This window comes from Cyprinodon variegatus, unplaced genomic scaffold (genome assembly GCF_000732505.1).
Source record: "Cyprinodon variegatus isolate N-32 unplaced genomic scaffold, C_variegatus-1.0 Scaffold301, whole genome shotgun sequence".
NCBI classification, from domain to species: Eukaryota; Metazoa; Chordata; class Actinopteri; order Cyprinodontiformes; family Cyprinodontidae; genus Cyprinodon; species Cyprinodon variegatus.
The window spans coordinates 604326-626828 of NW_015150754.1; the positions used below are offsets into that span (position 1 = coordinate 604326).

General features: G+C 35.9%; 1 protein-coding gene across 1 annotated transcript in view; it reads left to right on the forward strand.

The window, feature by feature from the left end:
* The window catches only part of astn1 (astrotactin 1), a gene marked incomplete at its 3' end in the record, with an annotated part of 379756 nt that overhangs the window by 71777 nt on the left and 285476 nt on the right, over positions 1-22503 (forward strand). Inside the window, exon 2 of the mRNA XM_015384050.1 lies at positions 9691-9872. Within this exon, the coding sequence (XP_015239536.1) occupies positions 9691-9872 (182 nt within the window). The remainder of the gene's footprint in view (positions 1-9690; positions 9873-22503) is intronic.

Consider the following 22503-nt stretch of genomic DNA (forward strand, 5'->3'; position numbering starts at 1 on the left):
TAACCATATTTCCTTTTCTGAAAATATTTTCTTATAAAAGATGATGCATGCCGACTGTAGAGAATAAACTTGTATTATGAACTTACTCTTAGAGTGATGGTTTCCATGATCTATTAAAACCTTGTTTCCATGGTTTCCAAAAAGAGATCATTCCTGCATTACACATTAACAAACATATACGGTTAAAGAATTTAAAATGTCATCCCAGCCGAGCTGCATTTTAGAATAAAGACACTAATGTTTTTATATTTTATTTAATTTTTTTCTAAATCATTTTTGGTGATTTTGGTGTGGCCAGTTAACAGGGTAAACTGGAAGGGGATCTGGGAATGATTACAGGGTCTTATGTTTTTTTCAGACAGATACTGAACTGAAGAATGCCATTTGAAATCCCAAAGCCATCTTTTTTTGTCAACTAATAGAGATATGGGATAAACAGTTCCAAAATACTTTTAGATTATTGACATTATTATTTCCGTAAAAGTTCAAAAAAATCCACTGGACTTGGTTTTCAAGATTTGAAGATGTTTCGCCACCTCTCCAGGAAGCTTTCTCAATTCAAATGTCTGAATCCGCAGTGAGTTTGAGTCTTATAACTATAAACTCACTATGGATCCAGACATTTGAATTGATTTTTTTGAACTTTTACGGAATGACTATGACCTGGACGACTGAGAATCTTCATCGGAACATTATTACTTGCTGATCATCATGAGACAGCTTTTTTCAAAGACCATACAGTAATTACATAACGATCCTTATAAAAAAATTATATATTATTTGTGTATTTGTTATCAAATCTGCTTGACCAGGATTTAAATATGACCTCTTTATACAAGACAGGCAGAGATCTGTCCCCCACCCAGCTCGCTGGACACAATCATGTTTACTTGATTGATGATTTCACCTCAGTGCTCTCCACTCAGCCCTCACACACCTGGAAATGAAAGACTATCATGTAGACTTTGACTTAGACATTTGTCATTTTGTATACACACAGTATGTGCAAAACCAAATTTTGTTTTGTACAGCTTTCATGACATTTCCATTCCTTAAAGTACAACAATGATCTAATGTACACAGTGTGGGGGAAGAAGAAGAAAAAAGAGCATGGTGCAAAAAAACTTATTGGGATACTGGTCATAGAATTCAGCTCGGTATTAAACATTATAATTACTAACATTCCATTCAAGAAGTTGACCAAATACTGCTCAATACTTCAGTATGGAACTGGGTGCTGGATTTCTTGACAGACTAATCAAGTACTGTAGGTCTAGTTCAGGTTTGCAGCAACACCTCCAGTACAATACCTCATAATAACCACTGACAATTGAAAATGCTGCTGTGCAGAGAATGACCAGCACCAATTTTCTGGGTGTGCACATCTCTTAAGACTTGTCATTGAACACGAACACTACATGACTGGCTGGGAAAGGCCATTAACACCTACACTATCCTGAGGAAATGTAGGTGTTAATGGTCTACTGGCTCTTTCTACAGAGTAACTTCTGGAGCATCCTGCATCTCTGTACAGTATGTTATTGTGCCATCACTGTGTTTTGCTATAACACTATGCAGTGCATGTAAAAAGCAGCATAGGAAATCCTTTATGCCCCTCCCTTTTGGACATATAACACCCGTCTCATCCTCAAAGCCCTCAGACTGCAGGTGAGCCCTCCCACCCATCTGACAGCCTCTTCACCCTGCTGCCTTCAGGAAGGAAGCCAGTTGTCTCCCAGCTCTGTGCCCCATCTCCCTTCAGCTCCTAGCACAAAAAATAAATAAATAAATAAATAAATCTCTGGACCTTTACCCACCTTCTTCTCTCTTTTTCTCTCTAGGGGTCGGCTTTGTTCTATCTATGAAACAGCTGTACTTTGGTAGAAAAGAACCTTGACATAAACATATAAACAAGTCAGGAATGGCACCCATCTCTTTATTTATCCAATCATTTTATTTATCAACTTGTTGCATGCAGTTTTATTATTGCATTTCAGATATGGCTTGTTTGCTGCACCATCAGTCTGTGAGGATCAACATTTTAATTTTATTGTATGTCTGGAATTAACAGCAAAACTGAAATAAAATTTGAGTAACTAACAAAAAAACGGGTAAAAACACAATAATTTCTCTAGTATTTGGGGTGTCTTTTTTTTTAAACTAAGCATTTGCAAACACACTGCTTTATCCAGTGCCAATACTAAGACATTTTACGCATGTACCAGGTCTTTCCCATAAAACAACACTTTGTTTTATATGTTTATAATCCGAGAGGAGAGATAAACCTTTTAGCGCGTAGCGCTCGTGGGTGGATCAGTAGAGTGAAGTAGACTGAGGGATATATTAAAACAAACCACAGATAAAAAAATCTATTGGAAAAACAAAAACAAAATATAAAGCTCATTTTAAGAGAGTATAAGATGAAAGTCTTTTATCTTTGCATAATGTCTGTCTTGATAAAAGCTTGTTCTTAATAAGTGGTAGCGATGATTATGGTTTATTAAGTTTGGAATAAATACATTTCATTTAACATTATCAATTTCAAGAGTATATGAACATAATTTTACATCTGCTTACTCCTTTTTGACCAAAAGATTATTTAAAATAAATATTAGTTTTCATGTATAGAGAAAAGTTTCTTTTTATTTGTATTTATATTCAAAATAAAGGAATTCTAATCCAATATATAGTGATCATGTCTTATCCAGGTTTGCTATATTACCCATGTTTAGTTGTCCTAACTGGCAGCGAAGTTGCTTAATCTATTACCTACTAATTCAAATTACAGCCAATTCCAATTGAAACGTTGGTGAGTTGCTTTGCAAAAGCAGAAACACACAGGAATATTTCAAATTTTAATGGAAATTTGGAAATTTAAAGTACAAACTGTGGAGGTCTTTAAGAAGGGCCTCAAGATATTTCAAAGTTATTTTAATAGCTGATTTTGATTTTGTTTTTTATTATTATTTGTTGATTTTGTTATACCGTAAACTTGGAACAGTTTTAACGCCGATGAGAGATTTCTTTAAAATGTACATTTTTATTTAAAATGTAAATACAATTATTATTATTTTATGAACAAAAATGTCTTGACTGGATTAGACTTTTATACAGCTCTAGTCATTTTTGGGGCTTTTAACAATATGCTTTGAATTTGTGTCCGTAAGATGTTCCTTTCAGACAAAAGAGTAAGGACCTAAGAGGACATTTTGTTTGAGAAAGCAGACCGTAGCGATTATTAAAGGATGTGTGTTTTAGTAGCGGGGATTAATTTATGAAATTTATGTGACTTATTGAAAAATATGTGCCACTCAGATTCAGTTTGCAGACAAAAAATAAATACATTTTAAATTGTTTGATTTATATTACAGTAAACATCTTGAAAACTTCAAATTTGTTTTTTATTTACAAATTAAGTGCGAAGTGATATTTTAACAAATGCATCTTGGTATCTGGGTAAAGGGTAGGTAAAACAATCCATGTTTTAACTGAAACATTTTCTATTAGTTTAGTTCTATCTTTGCATGCAGGCTCAATTATTGAGATATTTGCGAGTTAAAAATCACAGAACCTATCTTTTACTGCTCCAGACAAAGGCAAGAGCTGCCGAGCCCACATTCAAATCGAAAGAAACGTGGCTACGAGCGGGATATTTGTATAGCAGCTGCTGTCACATCTGTCAGAATCCACAATTTCCTCTTTAAAATAAAAACAGCAAGTGCATAAATGTGGAAGATGCTGTGGTTCCTCCTGGCATCTGCTCCTATGTCATTTGTTTCTGTGATTGGCTAAAACCTAATTTTGGTAGGCAGGCAATAGGTGTCGCTTTTGCGCAGTCAGCTTGAAAGGTTTTGCTGAACAGCCCTCCTCTCCCCATACGAGTGACTGGGAGCAGACTGAGATTGATAATGTGTTGAACTAAACCTGAGTGCCACATATGATCAATCTAGGTTGCCAGGTTTGGTTGGTCTGCACCCAGGTGATTATTTTCAGTGTATGTGTAAAAAGAAATAAATAATTTACAAATTGTTGCAAAGTAAGTGATTGAAAATATTATTCCATACAGTATTTTTTTTATAAAAGAATAGATCTTGAGAATTTATCAATTTCCTTAAGCCTGGATTAAATGTGTGGCTTTTTAAATGTTAAACATTCTACTTTCATTAAAGTTTCATTAAGTTTGAAAGGTACCAAAACTCTTTCAGGCTAAATGATCCAGCAAATCTACATTCAGGGAAGGTAAACGAGTAATGCAGTGTAATCAGATTATTTTGATTTACTTAAAATGTAGTGAGTGGCCACTCTGTGTTTTTCTTCCCTTTCCCTCCTCTATTCTTCTTCTCCCTTTTTTGGTTTTCCATCTTACCCTCCGTCCTTATTTTTTCTTTCTTTTTTTCTTGTTCTTCTCTGCTGTGTGACGCTGAATGCAGTCGTATACAATGGTGGTCTCATTACTCAAGCTCTCATGGCAAACTAGTCTCGAGGGAGAGCACGCACACTTTTTAAAAAGTGCCCTGTCACATTGAGGCACATGATTTGCATTTAGGGTAAAACCAGCCAAGACTCTCAAATCTTATTTATGGGTAGAGGGAACTCCTTTGTCACTGTAGTGTTGGGGCATCAGTTATTGTCAAACTTAATCTTGTTAAACTATCACAGTATTAAAAAAGACAAATACCTACCCACATATATACAGAGTGATATCAAAGAAAAAAAGCAAAGTTTTTTTGTAAACAGGTTATAATCTTTAAAAAGGTTCTGGCCATTATACAACAAAAAACTAATACATGAAAAGTAATACAACAAAAGCAAATAATCAGCCTAATGGGATGTCTGACAAGAAGGTTTGATGCTTGTACAGAGTGAGGTGAAGCACTGAATTGTAATTGTATGCATGTATTGCATGTGCACAAAATATTAATGCTATTAGCTATTATCATAAATAGTTTAGGGCATGTAAGTGCTTACATGGATGATGCTAAGAGAATGAGTTTGCCATCCAACAATGAATGCTATCAGTTTGATAGCTACTTTAAATGCGTATCGGAGAAGGGAGAGGAAAGCTTTTTTTAATCAGGCTCACATATTGAAAGTTCAGATTAACTGAACCAGTTTTGTGCAGCAGGACTTTTCTCTCTCTCCTCCATTCATTGTTTACACCATGCTCCTCTTCCTTCCTCCTCCTTCCTTATTTTCTTTCTTACTGCTTCAGTCACTGGTTTGGTATACAGTAGCAGCCATTTAAAATGGCTCTTCCCAGTCAAACACCAGTAGAATGGCAGCCCACTTCCCTGCAACTCCTAGCAAAATTCCCTCCAACTTCCAGCCACTGGTGTGACCCCCTCCTTCTCCTGGGCGTGCATATTTTTTTACTCTGACTCTGCCTTTTACTGAATTACAGGGTCTGATCAGGAGATGACATTTCTGTTTAGATCTTAATGTCCACAAATCCTGACAGAATATTTTAGTACAAAGATCGATGTTTAAAAAAGGAATTGTAGGGCACCAGCCAGGGGCCCATCGAGGAAAGCTGGGAAATGTTGAATGGCTACTACTGTAAGTATTACAATATAACTGATGCAGCTTCTGCACCTTTTGGCAATTATATCTTAACTCCAAAGACTTTCTGTAAGGATACCTGATGTAGCTCCGTGGTCATTTACGCAAAGCATTTTTAACATGATTACATTTCTAATATAACAATCTAATGTAATGAGAACATGTTAGCCTATTTTGGTCATGTGACATGCAGAATTTATCCCCTTTTAACCAAGAAAGGAAATCATTTTAAGCCTTAATTTCAATTTATGTGGCAAAGCCTATAGACAGTTGTAAACAAACAATGTAGACTGCTGAATAACATGATCCTATCTTGCAAAATACAGTATCTTGCTGCATTATTTTTATACGAAATAGGCTTAAACATAAAGATAAGAGCTCATTGAGCACCATGGTCTTTTGTCGTGTCCCCAGAGGTAACAAAAAGTGTCTAAACTTTACACAGACTTTTTCCGTAATGTCACCATCTTGCTTTTTTTTTTGTTTGCTCTATCTGTGGAAAAAAGTTCACTGCTGCAAACAATTTATGCATGGCCCCCAATTATTAGCTGAAATATTTACCAGGGCATTGTTACAACATCTGAGTGGGACCTCCTTAAATTTTGTAAAATATATACATTTTTGAATTTAAACATTCACTGCAGTGTAGTTCTTTAGCATATCCATTTTTTTACTGTTTCTACACTAGCATAGAAATATATTGTAGGAGCAATAACATGTTTTACCTCATGTAAATATCATGGCGTGGCTTGTAAGATTTTGGTTGAGCCAGTATGACAATGAACCTCCATCTAACCATCTTTTACTACTTGTCTGTCAGAGTCACTGATGCATATCTTCAACAATCTATTTGTGAAACATAGGCGACACCCGGGTCAGGTTTCCAGTTCATCACAGGGTAACTAATATAATCATACACACCTGCAAAACTTTGAGAGATACCAGTTTATCTAAAAGTCATGTTTTTGGTCTGTGGGAATAAGCCAGAGTGCCTTGGCAGGACCCAGGGAAAACATGTAAACCTTGTGCAGAAACCCCTATGGCAGGGATCAAACCCGAGACCTTCTTGCCGCAAGGCAACAATTGTGGCATCAACATGCAGTCCACAATTGACTTTTTCTTTTTTTTTTACTTAATTTAAATTATTCAGCAGTGGCAAAAAGAGAAAATCTTGAAGCTAGAACTCATCCTAAAATCAGTTTTTCTGAGTAGAAAGCCACTCATACCCTTTTCTATAATGGGCTCTTCCTATACTCTACATTTCTTAAAATTGAAGGACTAATGGTACATTGTTTCAAATTGTACTTAGTTTCTATGAAACGGGTAAACCCGGACTTTTCCTTTTAGGGTTTCACTAATTACAATTTTATCAGTGAATTGCAATCTTTGGTTTTTGTACAGGTTACTCTTGTCATTAGTTATTTTAACAATATCTCTTGAGCCATTTCAAGAGGGTCAGTAGAGCAGTATTTTTATTTGTTTATTTCTTAGCTTTGATGGTATGTGTTATTCTTAATGACATATAATGGTGAAGCAGAAACATCACTGCTTGCTCCTGAAAAGCAAGTCTTGAAAACAAGCTTTTACTAATATTCCAAAGGAGACTTTCATATAAACCATTTATACAATTTGCATTAATAAAGCAACACTCTCCATGTTTTTTTTACTGAGAAAATATAGATCCTTTACCTAATTCTTAATCGTTAGCAAGAACAAATTTGAATATCCTATTTTCATCTTTGAAAAAACAAGATAAACAGTTGTCTAACTTCATTTGAGGTTCCTATGACAGTCAGTAACTGGTTAAATCAGCTTAGTGTATCAATTCAAAAATATACTAAGGCTGAAATTTTTTACTAGTATGTTGATTCGTTTAGTTAGGAGAATGACATTAACAGATATGTTTTAAGCTTTCAGCTCTTTAGCATTCACAAGGTGCAGCTGAAACGGCTGTGTAATTTGATTCTGAAGTTTTTCAAACTGGGCTGTAAAAGCTCGTGATCAGCAGTAAAGTCTCGCTTGGAGCTATATATCTTTGGTCTGATCAATGTAAAAGTGCTGTGTGGCATTAGGTTACTCTGTGTTTATATATGTGTGTATATATATATATATATATATATATATATATATATATATATATATATATATATATATATATACATATATATATTTTGAAGTAGATTTCACAACGTGGGAGAGCTTTGATATTTTATTGCTTTATATCAACACTATCCTGCAAATTGCTAATGGCTTATGACGTTGGGGATCTTCTAAACCTCTGTCAATGTTTACCACACATTTTTTGCAATGTTCTTTTGATAAAGCAAAATCCTATTTTAGCAGCCATATACGTACAGTTTCTCTACATAGTATAGAATATGATTTCTGACAGACTACTTCTTAATGCATTGTCTCCATTCAGTGTATCATCCATCACAGTTGGTTGTTGTATCCATCAGTGCTGCTTCGGTAACTATTGGCTATTTGTTTTGTTATTCAGTAGATTTGAATAGACATTCAGCCATGGTGATACATGTTTCTTTAAAGATGAGTGTGCCACACTGGATCTTGGTGCCAATTAGAGTAATTGTCTCTTGCGGTAGTGGTGGTTTCCATAGTAATCCTTCATGGAATTTAAGTAAGATCACTGTTTACAATACATTAAGTATTCGAATCAATAGCTTGTAAATAGGTTTTCTTGGAAAATAGCTGTAATCATTTATCAATTAAAAGCCAATGCTCACTAAAGCCAAATATTTAACAGATACTTAAAAAAAAAAGATTTTGCTTGTTTTTTTCCCTTCTGATTTATTTCTAGATTTATGTCTTTTTCTTGATTGTCTTGATTTAGTAAATATTTCTAACCAAGTAAAATCTGTCCCTAAATTTCGTGCGTTTTTGGGGGTTTGAAAAAAAACATCTGCAGAAAAAGGTTTTCTTAAAACACTGAAAGTTGTCAGATAAGCACATAGCTCTTCCCATTTTGACTGATGAAGCGTGAGCGATCCCCAAATTCCTGAGCATATGCATAGCTAGGTGAACTCTTAAAGCTTAGTTGTCAAGGTAGGAAATTAACTGGGTCTTTCATGCTGGGTGCAAGAGAAGGTAAGAGTAATCTTTTCAAGATGTGTTAGAGACAATTTAGACTGACTATTGACGACAGTAGCTGGACAAACTCAGTAAACTGAGAACTAATCACTTTATTTTGAGGTGTTTGCATCAGTGATATTTAAAAAATAGTTACAGTGCACTGAAAAGAGAACCTCAAGATGTGACAGTAAACTTGTCCTACACATGCAGTATGTTTAGCTTGAAAAGGATTCTGTAGTGCTGAACAAGTGGCAGAGCTGGAGTTAGATTACCTTCTCAGCTCTTTCAATGAGGGTCTCCAAGTATCTCTCAAGAATTGAGTGTGATTCATCTTCGCTACATAGAATATTTGCATGACAAAGTACCATCTGTGAGGCTCGGTCATGCATTTATAATGTTTCCTATTTCTTTACTCTCTCTATAGGCTTTTGCATCCATCACTAATTTAACAAACCGGAGGTTCAATGTACTGTTGAGGAAATCGAGATACGACTCCAGCTCTGTGTTTCTCATGAGCTGCTGCTTCCCTAACGTTTCTATTTACTCATCTTTGTCTCCTGGGTTCAACAATTTTGGGATGTTTTTTTTTTCTTTCTTAAAATCAAACTTACTTTGAACTGAGAGTTTGGTTTTTATTTCAGACCAGTTTCAGAATTCACAACAGGGATTAGTCTTGTCCTGGCCAAATAGATTATTTTACAGTGTAATCTGCAGCTATGAAAAACTGCAACACAGTAAAATAAAAAACATCAAAATGCCCTGATGTTTTAATTATTTTCCCCTTTATTCCTCTTTTAATTTGTATAGCCTTTTTTACTGTTTGCCTAAAAAGGTTATTTTCGTAACATTATAAATTCTAAACTGTAAATAATGCTTGTAAAAAATCCTGAATATTATCCTCCAATAAAGTTAGCATTTACCTTTCATATTGATTAATTTCTCTCTTTGTTAAAAAAAATAATAGGATTGCTGCAGATCTGTATTACTCATATTGTAATACTGTACCAGTATTATTTACTTGGTGTGTTTTATATTTGCTAGAGATCTCTGGGAACTCTGAGGACATCCCTCTGGTGCGCTGGCGGCAGCAGTGGCTGGAGAATGGGACACTTCTTTTTCACATCCACCATCAGGACGGCAGTGTGAACCTACCTGAACCAACTGAAGACCCCGCCAACGACTCTTCGAAGGAAGAGATGCGCATACTACACATCTCTGTGATGGTAAACAGATTTATGTCGGAAACTGATAAGGATGAAATGGAAATTACATCCGATTTCTAAACTACAAAATGTGCTTTTGGCACATGTTAGAGATCTAAACATAAATGAAAGGGCCGGATCTATCAAAGGTTTGCGTGTATAAAAACGTGAGCTGTTTCACTGCGCACGCTAAAAAATGTACAAACTGATCTATGAACAGCGTGCTAAAAGGATTTGGTCTTTAAAACGTGCTAAATAGCGCCTCTTATCCATTTAGTACTTTTTCTGCAATGAATATGCAATATGGGGCGTTTACACGCAAAAGTGCGTCTTGTGGGAGGAGGACATGTAAATATATTAATTTAGCACTCGCAAAGTGGTTTATTAAACCTGATAGCAATTTTGCTAACGGTATCTGACTCTATATTTAACACGTTTCAAAAGAAGGTGTAAATGGTCTGTATGCGTAATTGCGCACACATGGCAGCGGTTATTGTCGCAAGAATGAGACATCGAAATGAAGCGGGGAGACGCAGAGAACGCATTTTTTCACTCCGTGTGAATATTTTTGGAATGAACGAGGAAACGATCATCAAAACATATCGTTTATCCAGCATTGCCATTTTGGAGCTGTTGGGGGAACTCCGAATGGATTTGGAGCCAGCCACAAGGAGGACCCACGCAATACCAGATATCACAAAACTCCTTGCAACATTGCACTTTTTTGCATCTGGGTCATTCCAGCGTACGGTTGCAGCGAGAGCTGGGATCTCCCAATCTCGTTTTTTCAGAAGTGCTGTCCGAAGTGCTGTCCGATGGGGTCGGGGTCCGATGGGGTCGGGGTTCTCCCCCTGCGCCTGTGGAGCAACGTGCCAAATGCTGCGGGGATGCATACGCGCAGTAATCTCATCCACAGTCACAGGCCAATACAAAACACCTGTTTTTTTTTTTTTTTTTTTACTGCAGTGAAGTAGAAATTCAGCCACATACCACCTTAGGGAATAAAGGTTGCAAATTTATATATATATATATTTTTTTTTTTTTTTTTTAAGGGGGTCACTGTAAGATTTAAATTTCTTAATGCACTAGTTTGTACAGACTACAAACTACTTTGCCGCAAACCACAAAACGCGCAAAACCATCATTTAAATAGGGCGTCTCCAACAGTTTTGCACCTGCCACCAGTTACGCAATCACTCTTGTTAAATCACCCACAAACCATGGTTCAGCCCCTCGAGCAAAATTCCAGTTTGCGAGCGCAAATTACTGCACGCAAAATTGGATCTTGATAAATCCGGCCCAAAATGTTCTCTTAACTTGGTCTGAGTTAGAATAGCTGACACTTTGAAAAAGCACAATTTAGGTAAATTCCTTTGAAAGCTTTTTTTTTTTTTTTTTTATCATTTTCCATCTTTTTTTAAACCAGTGTTGTTAAAATCTAAGTTGCACTACACTTTTTAAAGTCCTTTACACAACAGGTTTATACTTTATTAAACAAAATCCACTTTAAGCAATTGCTTATTTATTTATTGGTTTTGCAACTGAGAAAACTAATCTAATAGCCACAGGAAAAAAAAGTAAATTTTCAGTTATGCTTGGCTTTGAATTTTATATTTTGTAATTTATAATATTTAAGCAGTTCTTTCTCTGTAAAATTGTTTTTGAATGTATCTCTATACATTATGTGCTTCACCTACATTACAGGGAGGATGACAAGTAGGGGCATTTTATCTACTTAAAGTAAACTTTTACCCTTTTGATATAAGGGAGATCTGAGATTTTTACAGAAGGACATGAATTTATGAAGTACCAAAACCCAGTGGCTGAGTGTATAATTTTGCATGCACACACTGTATCAAACCTTATCAGCTCTCTTGGCAGACTAGGAAATGAATCCTTAGAACTCTCCGCTTCCTCCTCTTGCCCTGAGGAAATGTATATTTATTAGATCTAAGATATGCCACACCTACTTGCAGTGCCCTTTTCTTGCCCAAAGACGTTACAATCATGCTGTGATGGATGATATATATTTTCAGACATTCAAAGCTTATAATATCTGCATACACAAATGATTAGTCAGCTTTGGAAGACTTTTGCTAAAGGCTACATCTACTAACAGATGCAGTGAGGCACACTTCAACACATTCAGACCTAATTTAATTCCAACTAGATTTTATTTCCGATGTAATGACAAATAGCTGGCCTTGTCCTATCCCCTAAATGCTCTTCATAAATTTGGGAACATCCATCCACCGAAAATAGAAAACAGAATGGTGTAAACATGTCTCAGTTGGAATATGAGGCTTTTCCACTGTGGTCCTTATCTTGTTGACTTTTCTCTATCTGTGTTTCACATCCCATCACCCTCAGGTTGGTGTCTTTGTGGTTCCTTACCTGCTAATTTGTCATCCCTAAAGCACAGTGGGGGGCAGCAGCTCTGCAAAAGGTGTTCTGTGAAGGTGTAGTCAGGCAAAGATTAGCATGCAAATTCAAGCAGACTGCAAGGACAGATGGAAGCTGTGCTACCACTGGGCCGCCCAGGCTGTGATGCAGCCTGCTACCTAGCTGGAGGCCTCGACCTATAAATCCTAAAGCCGTGTCACTAGTTGGGCTTCTTGTTGAATCAGAAAAGGTCCTGGGAACTCTGAGCATTTAAGCTGAGGCTCACATGTCACAGAAAGTTTTGAAAGGAATGCAACAGGATGTTGGGAAAAACCACAAGATATAGCCATATACAAATATTAAACAGCATACTGTTGTAAAATATCCAACTTTTGCCATATTAACATTCTCCCAACTCTTTAGGTATAGTATACCTATGATAATATATCAATGCAATAATATCGGTTTTAATAAGACTACTTTTAGGTACTTTTAAAACCTTTTGTATTGCCTCTTTTGTAAAAAAGCCGTCAATAAATCTATGACAAGAAATTTGGAATCCTCTGTAAAGCGTGCAAGATTGCCAGACTACGTATATGATCTTAACTTTCACTGGTAAAACTTTATATCACTTTATCATATATTGTTACCTTAATCCATTTCCTCATTTTCATTATACAGTATGTAAACAAGTTTGTAGACCTTCATAGAGCTATTTGTATCATTTAATGTACAAATCACTGTTTGAACCAAAACAGTGCTTTGGGCTCACATGTTTCTTATATGTAGATAGAGGCCCACGTTCTATGCCTTTGCCACAAACTAAACATGGGTTTCATTTTACAATAGGAAACATTGATAGCTCCTCAATATCTTAGCCATGTCATTTCTCAATATATATATATATTATCTCATGTTGGTGTGTTTTATTTTTTTTACTGTAAACAAACTAAACAGAAAATCGATTAAATAAATGTAGTTGAAAAAAATGTTTACACTGATTAGCAGTCTAGCATTGCCTCCATAACAGCTTATGGAGGTAAATTCTGTTTTGCTGTTTGGTAATTTTTTATTTTTTTTTTTAATTGGTGCAGTTTGAAAGGTTCACATAAAGGATGTCCAGAGGCTGACAGATTTGATAATCTGGGAAATGTGAAGCTTTTGACACTCTTTAGTTAGTGATTGTTGAAGCTGAGGGGTATTTGCTTACGTCGTGGTCTCTGGAAGTTTATGTACGTCTCTGTTTTTTTTAACATCACTGTCTCCAACAGCCCCCTGGCTTTTAGACTTCTTCACGTCAATACATATTTCCAACAAATAAGACTCAGTAATGCTGTGTCATTAATATATGCCTCTAATCTTCAACAATTTTAAATCTTATGATTTGCTGGATTTGGCTTGTCCAACAGGAGCCCCTGCAGAGGCATGTGGAGTCTTGAAGTTTTTTCTTCTGAAGTATTGGCTCTGCACAGAAATAGGAGAACAAAATCAGTAAAGACTTTCTACAAAATTACTAAATTGTCACTGACATGATGGTTACTTGTTTTGGCTGCCATACGTCATTGAAAGGTGTCAAACTGAATAAAAAGTTCATCTATGAAAGAAAAAATTGCAATAGTTGAAACCACGATCAAAATTGCAATTCAACTGTTCTTTCTTTCATTCTTTTTTCTTTTCTTTTCTTTTCTTTTCTTTCTCTTTCCTGCCTGAATCTTGCTCACATGGTGCAGAATTGCCAGGAAAATCTTATCTTCCCCAATTGACTGCCTGGCCATCCTTGCCATCATATTATTCATAAATCGAATCATCAGTTGAATCAGATGCCCAGGATTTTAAGACTTGCAGAAAAGCCAGACATTTCATTGGCCCAAATTAAAAGGGGTATCAGGTTCACTAGACTAGACAGAAGTCTGGTTCTGAGGCAGGAAAAGTGGATCTAATTGGGTATTTGGGACTGTTTGCAATATTATGAATAGATTCGGTTAATAATCATGTAGCTAATTTGAATGAATGAAGCTCAGGGAGGTTTGTGTGAAATCTTTTTGTTATCAGTTAGTCTCCTCATACCGTGCAATGTTCAATGCTTTTTCCTTCTGCCTTTATATAAACTAGGAGACCACAATGTCCCCCACTGTCATCAGCTTTTCATCAGCAATAGATGACTAACCTTGTCTATACTGACACCAGGTAAGACAGAAACAGTTCAAACACATAGTAAGCTTTAGTTTAGAACTCTGCAGGAATTAAACATCTAAAAACTAATTCATGAAACTTTACAATGGGAACCAATTGTTACCAACCCCTCAATGGGTTGTGTTCTTCTGCGGCGTGATTGCTTTATCTATTAGGACTCGTAGGCTGCATTGTGTTTCTGCTGTGCACATTTCTCCCTTTTTAATTTACAAATTTTAATCAGCTGCTGTTTGGCTACAGGGTCTCAATAGATCAATCCAATCAGCGCATAAAGTATGGAGGCATCCAAACAGAGTCAATTACATTATATGATTGCCTAATATTTTTAAGCTTCGGGGTACTAGATTTGATCCCCCCCCACCCCCAAATACACACACACACACACAAACACACACTATCTAGAACACACACCTCTTGACTCTGTTCTACCTCTATTATTTTTTCTTCTTTGTAAAGGGACGTAGTAAAAGACAAACTGAAATGTTGATCTTCAAGTTTTCATTAATGAATAAAGCAACAGAGTACTTGCTGCTACTGTTAATAAAATGTGTGGCCATGCAAAAAAAAAAGCTCTTGTGATAAAGTTACACCATGAAGTATAACACTAAAATATGTTTTTCGCTGATATTCTTGATTTTGCTAAACTACATTTTAGTTGTGGTTATAAACACGGATGCATTACACAAATAGGACATTTTCCTATATTTAATAGTATTTTTTTCTAGTCAGCCAGTAACTATTTGGCATTTCCTATTTGCATAAATAATTTGAAAGATGTAATGACAATCAAACAAGCTCTCGTTGTGGAATCAGCTACAGCACAGGATGCATATAGCTAGTTTTAAATATCTTACCTCTATATTATAAAGTGACCAGTTGGATTGCATACTGCACCTAATGGATGTCTCAGATTTCCCCTGACAGTTATGAAGAATTATCAGCTTACATTTCAGTTCTGTACTCTAAAGCTAAACAACAGAAATTGCTTAGTTATAATTTTGGTTTTCCTTGTTTCTGTTATTAAAAGGGATTTTATGACACATTTAGGAAATAAATCAAAGCACCACAGTCTGTAAGGGTGCAAATAATAACATCTAAAGTGGTGTAATATAGAATCATATGGGCTAATGAGGTTTAACATATATTTCATGCTTTATTCTTGCATTTGTAAAAATGTATAGTGAAATATATTACTAAGACCAACACTAAACATCCACTTACAAGTAATATTTTATTAAAGTAACTATATATACTATGGGGGAGTGGTGGCCTAGTGGTTTGGGCATAGGGCTTTGAATCCTGAGGTTGAGAGTTTCGATCCCCCACTTCCACAGACTGCCACTCTGGGTTCCTGAGCAAGAACCTCAACCCCACACTGCCCCCCGGGCGCTGCACAATGGCAGCCCACTGCTCCCCAAGGGTTAAATGCAGATAAGTATTTTCCCTCTGGGATTATTTGAGTATATAAAATACAAAAAAAAAAAAAAAAATCAGTCATTGATGCATAAAAATGGACTTACCATTTTTCAATCTACATTTTAGTTGCCTGAGAAGGTAAGGGACTTTAAATAAAGAACCTTCAGCCTTGTCGATCTATGCATCTGGTGGATTATTACATTGCCATCCGGTTAGGGCAGTCTTTTACAGATTATTGGAAAATGTCAAAGAAATATGGTTTCCTACAAACACAATACATACGCTAAAAAAGTGCCCCTGATGTGAAGTTTACATAAATGTCCCCTACCTTTTGGGCTTATAATATATCTGAATCTAATATTATGCTAAATAAGAGCTCCGTGTGAACTAATGAAGGTTTCTTCACCTCAACATGGTGATGGCTTGACTGAGAAGATAGAAAAATATACTTATTTAATGTTTAATAAAGCCAGTAGTGATTTAACCATTTAGGGGAACTTATTGTTTAATGGTCATGTGTCATTCACAAACGAATGGCTTTTAGAGACAGCTTTTTGAAGTAAATGACTAGCGAATGAATGCAAGTCACTTTTTTCACCTTCCTGTCACTTTCCCTCGCGCTCACCTTTCTCTTGAAGCTGCATGTGTTTAGTCAATACATGGCTTCAGCTGTGCTAAGCCGAGGTATGGAGGAGTGACAATTATGAACAAGGGCTTAGCTTTTGGCTGCGGATGTGTTAAGTGATGCAACACCATATGTAAGGCTGTTGTTACTGACTTCTGTTAAATGCTTAGGATTAGGTTGGTATTCAATGCAAATAAATTGAGAAGGCGAGGTGAATTTCAATACTGGATTTAAGCTATATAGGATTTTATTTATTGCAGTTTTACCAAAGTTGCATTTTTATAGAAAAGGAGTTAATTCAAACAACAAAAAATATATGAAGAGGCATTTTATTGTGAGTCAATCCAAGAGGGCTTATTCAAAAAGAGCCAGAGCCTATTCTAGTGTATTGAGCAGTCTACCTTTAGTACAGGATGAAAAAAACTTATCTGGCATAATTTTGAATGGTATGTGTAGCTCAAGTTAAATTTTACACAGAATGTTCACAAAGGGAGGGACATTCAGCATTATTCTTTGGGGTGATTTTGCGGCACTTTAGCCAATCACAGCAGGATTAGTGTCTTTTAGGTCGTTTTTTAAAAAAAGGAATAGAGGGTAATTCAGCTAAAACTGCAGCCGGCATGTTTGTTTTGTTTCAGCCTGCTGCTTCTGGTTGACGTCATACAAGTCACTGCATTTCATTGGTCCAAAAAATTTCTGTATCGGGGGCCAATTCATCTGCTGGCTTCTGGCAAGATGTATTTTTTAAGGCATTGGTGAATTCACAAATCTTGTGACAATTAATCTTGCTTGCAAGGTAAGGCAAATCTGTCCTTAAGTCTGGAAAACAAAAGAAATCAGAGCAGAACATAGCACAGCAGATCTAGTATTTTAATTTTTATGTTATTATGGACAACAAAAATATCTCATATATGTAACTGGATCTCTGAAGTTCAAAAACTCCCCTTAGCTTTAGTCTGACTGTAGTCTCAAAAGAAAAGTTATATGTGATTAGGAAATGGCAGTGGGTCTGTTTATAGAAAGGCATTTATTGGCTTAGAGAAAAACTGTCACCTAACTGTTACGTTAATTCAGTATTGGTAATTCCTTAGTTATAAAAATAAAGGAAAAGGAAAAACATGCTTTTTCAAAACAGGCATGAGCACAATAAAACTTTGAAGCAGAATTTAAAGCTATAGAAAATGATACTTAATGTACTTAACATACTTAATGTCTCCCTATATTTTGTAAGAGGAGGTCGTTTTTGTCACGTTACGTTACCTTACGATATTTATTTGGCAACCACCCTAAATCTTGCAGTCATGAACTAGAATTTAAAAACCTTCAATCAATGTTGCCCTGTCCACATGTAAAGCAGTACTATCTGATGAATATCAGCACCAAGATGTGCTCAATGATCATTGTAGCACTGTGATGTTTTGAAATGTCAGCAAAATGAAACAAATACATCTACAACGGGATACATTGAATTTGTTCAGAAGCGTTTATTTACTGATCACAAGCAGATAGTAATAAACTAAGAATAGTTACAAAAATATGTAGATAAATCAAAATTGTCTCTTAGGTTTTATTTATTTATCTTTTTTCATGCCTCTTCTACATGCTGCTTACCCATTTACATTATAAACATTACATTCTGTAGTTTGTTATTCTCACAATGAATTCATTTAGAAATGTCCTGTAAATGTCAGTATTAGAAACTAATTTCTTTGCTTTCTGAGTGTCTTATATCACAGCTTTCTTATTTGAGGCCATTGTTGTCACAGTGCTTCCATTTTTCATTTCCGTACTATTTACAGTCACTCTGTACAAATTACACAAGAACAAACTATCAGACAGAGAAACACAAAGAGAAACAACTAAGAGGAAAAGTTAGTCTGACATGACAAGAAGTCAACATCAGTTCATTTCCGCTCTCAGCTGAAATTTTACCCGTGGTCTTAAAAAACAACCAGCAGGCTTATTATTAAGCGCACTTGCTTAGGAGATGGATTATGTACATGCTGCTTTGGCTATTTTTGATTCTTATTAAAGTGTGAAAGATGCAGCACTTGTTTTCTGCTAAAAGAAAGAACATTTATTGATTGTATAGCCATTTTCATTTTGAGGCTGCTATATTTATTGCTTTGTTCTTTTTGTGGCTCTACAGTGGTTAAAATCAGTAACTAGACATATTAAACCTTATTATTAACTGCAAATGCAGTGTAGTACACCGTTTTTTTAAGGAATAGCTCAGGAGTTGGGGAGGCTGTTTTTTAATATTGTTTTAGCAATTATTATCTCACCTGCATTAAATTGCCCCCTTGTTTTTGTCATACAGCATGATTCAGATAAGTTGAGGGCAGAGTTTTAATATAACTTATAGTTTTTAAGGATTTAGCACAAAAACTAAATCCTTAAAACAATCCTTTGAAAAAGCATAGCATGTACTGTAAGTGTTATCAGTTATGTTCACAGAAAAGAAAAATTCCTTACTCTAACTTTGTAGGCTTATACTGTATGTAAAGAGCATAGGATGTAAAGCATTTTCTATCAGAGTAACAGTGTAAAAATAAAACAATGTTTGACTTTCTTTATAGGCATTTTTTATCACTAGAGGCTATTTACATAATCAGTTTCCTCAATCTGGGTTGATATACCCCCTCTTTAGACCAATAATTAATTATTGTCAAACATGGCAGTAGTTTATTGGTATATTAAACGGCATTCTCATAAACCGCTATGATGACTTTGAGACTTAAAATAGGGCAGTAGTACCATACTTGGTTTAGCCTTTTTTACACACATAACTGTCAGTTAAGCCTTTTAATCTAATCAATTTGACTTTTTTTATATTTTGCAAGTTGGGTAGCAGGTAAGGGTACAAACCTCACATGGTAGCTCCCTGAAATAAAATCTGTAAGATATAATTCTACCTCACTGGCAGGTAAGGGGCCATAGAAATGGTACCAACTAAAAATAGCTGGACTGATCTCTTCTCACAGCTTGGTCTCTGGAACACAGTTCCTGGTGAGGAGCTGAGCCCGCCTCTTATCCAGAGTTGCCTATGCAGAGAGGCATCAAGTCAGAGTTGGGATGTTTTAAGGGGACTAGAGGCTGTCATCCATATATCAGGGATCACATTTCTCAGCCTCCCTGGAAAAGCTTAATCTGAAGTACTGAAGGGGATGGACAGACCAATAGTGCTTCAAAAGCGCTATTGAATCTTTACAAGGATGGTTTGGCCATGTATCTGTATTTTCAGCACTGTTTCCTCATTCTCAGCATAGTTTTTTCCAATGTTCATTGGATAATGCCAGAACTACATTTTGCTATTGATACCCAAAATTTAAATGCAAACTCTTAGCAAGGCAGGTGTCTGGTTTGTGAGACCACAGGATCCTATCTTTGCATTTTGTAGGCAATGTCCTTTCTGCTGACTTTTTAAGGCCATGGCTTCCAGCATGGACTGTAGAGATTTTCAAATGAGTGTTAAGATGCCAGAAAGAAAGTAAGTTTCTTGAAATGTAAGGTCACAGTTTTCAACAGGAAAAAGGTGCAACACCCCTTATGGGTTGAGGGTCCCTTGCGACCTAAATTGGAGAAGTTCAAGTTTCTGGTGTGTTGTTCACTGTTGATGGTAAAATGGAGTCGGAGGTGATCAGAAAGATAGGGGCCTAATCTGCACAAATGCAGGCAATGTTGAGCTGATGAAAGAATTGAGCCAAAAACTTCCGGTTTACCAACCTGTTGACCCTATGCAGACCTATTGTCATGAGATATTTAGGAAAGAAAAAAAGAAAGAGAGAAAGAGAGAGAGAGAAAGAGAGAAAGAAAGGGAGAAAGAGAGAAAGAAAGAAAGAAAACCCTATTAGTCGCTGAGAGCTAGGTGAGAAGTTTTGTCATCTAGGCAGATCTTAATGTAAAGATGCAACTACTCTGCATTGAAAGGATTCAGTTAAGAAAGAGCTGGAGGATATTGTTTCTTTATCGTATACATTTCTATTTTACTGTTTTACTCCTTAGTCAAAAAAATATAGCTCTGTATTATTGTTGCCAAGCAGTTATATTTAAATGCACAAAATATGGATTTAAAACAGTTACAATTGTTTTTTGTGTTGCAGCATTATTACTTAGTCTTAAATTATTAGGAGGGCAGTTTAAATTATTAGGAGGCAGGAGGGCATGTGTCACACATTCACTTTGTTGAATGTGTGACACTTTTGGCTTCCCATACCTGCTGTGTTCATAATTATTATGACTTAGTCTAGCAAAGAGCTACAATGAGTATCTTGTAGAAACTGAAGACATTGCAAGTATCATCAGACCAGAGGATACAACAAATTAGCTACCTTTAGGTGAAAGCAAACCAAAATAAGGCTTTACCTGCTGCTTCCTCAGGTGAGTTGCTCTACTTCAGTGGCCAAACTGCCTTCTGGGAATTGGAGAGGAGGGTTATGTCCCAACTATTGCAGGGGCAAGTTGGAATTAAAAATATAGGGAAAAAATTATGTAACTTAGTTATCAACCCATGTGTTTTCTTCTCAAATAGCTTTAAAAAATAAAAATACAATGCATTCCGTTTGCAATCAGCTATACAAATATATAGGTGGCTACACCTGTTCTGGGAAAGCCTGACTTTTTATGATAAAGTAGGATTTTCTTTTGGTTTTCAGTGGGGATATAAACAATCTTAAGTGTTTGAATCACTTATTTGTGCGAAAGCTGTGTGTCCAAATAATGAACATGAAGCCTGCTTAGACAGCTTAGATCTGCAGTGCAGGGAAATGTCATTGAGCTATACATACAAGATGAATGTATTTAGTGAACGCTGTTCTTTGAACGCATTCATGCACAACACTGTAATTGAAGCACCCAACAGTTCTAAACATGCAAGTATAAAAACAAAGTTATTTGAACTATAATAGCCATCAAGACAGGACATAGGATAGGACCAACATAGCAGTATTTTCTTTTAAATCTCACACTTCAGTTCTATATTAATTTGATATGCTGCTTAAACTTCGAGCTGTTGTTTTTGTTTTTTTTTGCTACTTTTTGTTGACCCCTTTGAATTTGAGTGGGGGTTTTTTTCTGGCCGAATGCCTCACTGATGGTGCCTTTTTTTTAAAGCCTGTTACTTGTCCTAATTTGCTAAACAACTTCTTAATAAACCCTTGGAAGCATTCACACCATCATGTTCCTGCCCTTTAACTTACCTTTCCTCTTCAATCCCCACTCATTTTGCTTTACTTTTCATTAGACCTGTTTAAGTATCTTGGCCTTATTCTGTAAGGTGAAACATAATATTTTGTGTTTTTTATCTACTAAAATCCTGGTCTGAACTGAACCTTGTAGATACCAGTATTTAAATAAATTTAAATAAATAATATAATCTCTAAATGTCTTTCAACTATTTAGAATTTTTACAATTGCATATGTGACCATAACATACTTCAAAGCTTTATCTTATCACCAGAAAGAGTCTTGTTTTATGCTGCATTAGCTTGTCAAATTCACCAAATGAAATTAAACTATGCAGGCCAGTCCTCTCATCAATTCTGATTTCCACTGTAGAAAACCTTGCGGGAAGTGTGTGAGACAGACTTTTGACTTTTACGGTTGTTCAATGTCAAAAATAAGCACCAGATCACAAAACATTAAAATTTATTGATGATATGTTCACAAATTCTTACACGGCCACATTAAACTCAATTGAAATAATACCCAATGCATGAAATGAGGGATTCAGTATTTGAACCACGTGATGTATTGTCAGACTTAATCAGTGTGGCTGTGCGAAAGATCAGATTTGTTATATTCTGGGAGACAATCTGCCTTATGCTCTCTTGTAGCTGTCAGAGAGCGCAGTGCTTCTGCCTTCCTGATTTTCAATGCCTAACACCCACAAACTAAGTGACAGACTGATAGCTCAGCTCTAATACAATGTTTGCTCTGTCAGATTGAGGACGGCCATCTCTTGTCTTAGCCATTCATGACTTACATGACAGCAGTGCAAGTTATAAGGAGAGCTTTTGCCATTACAACATCATCCCC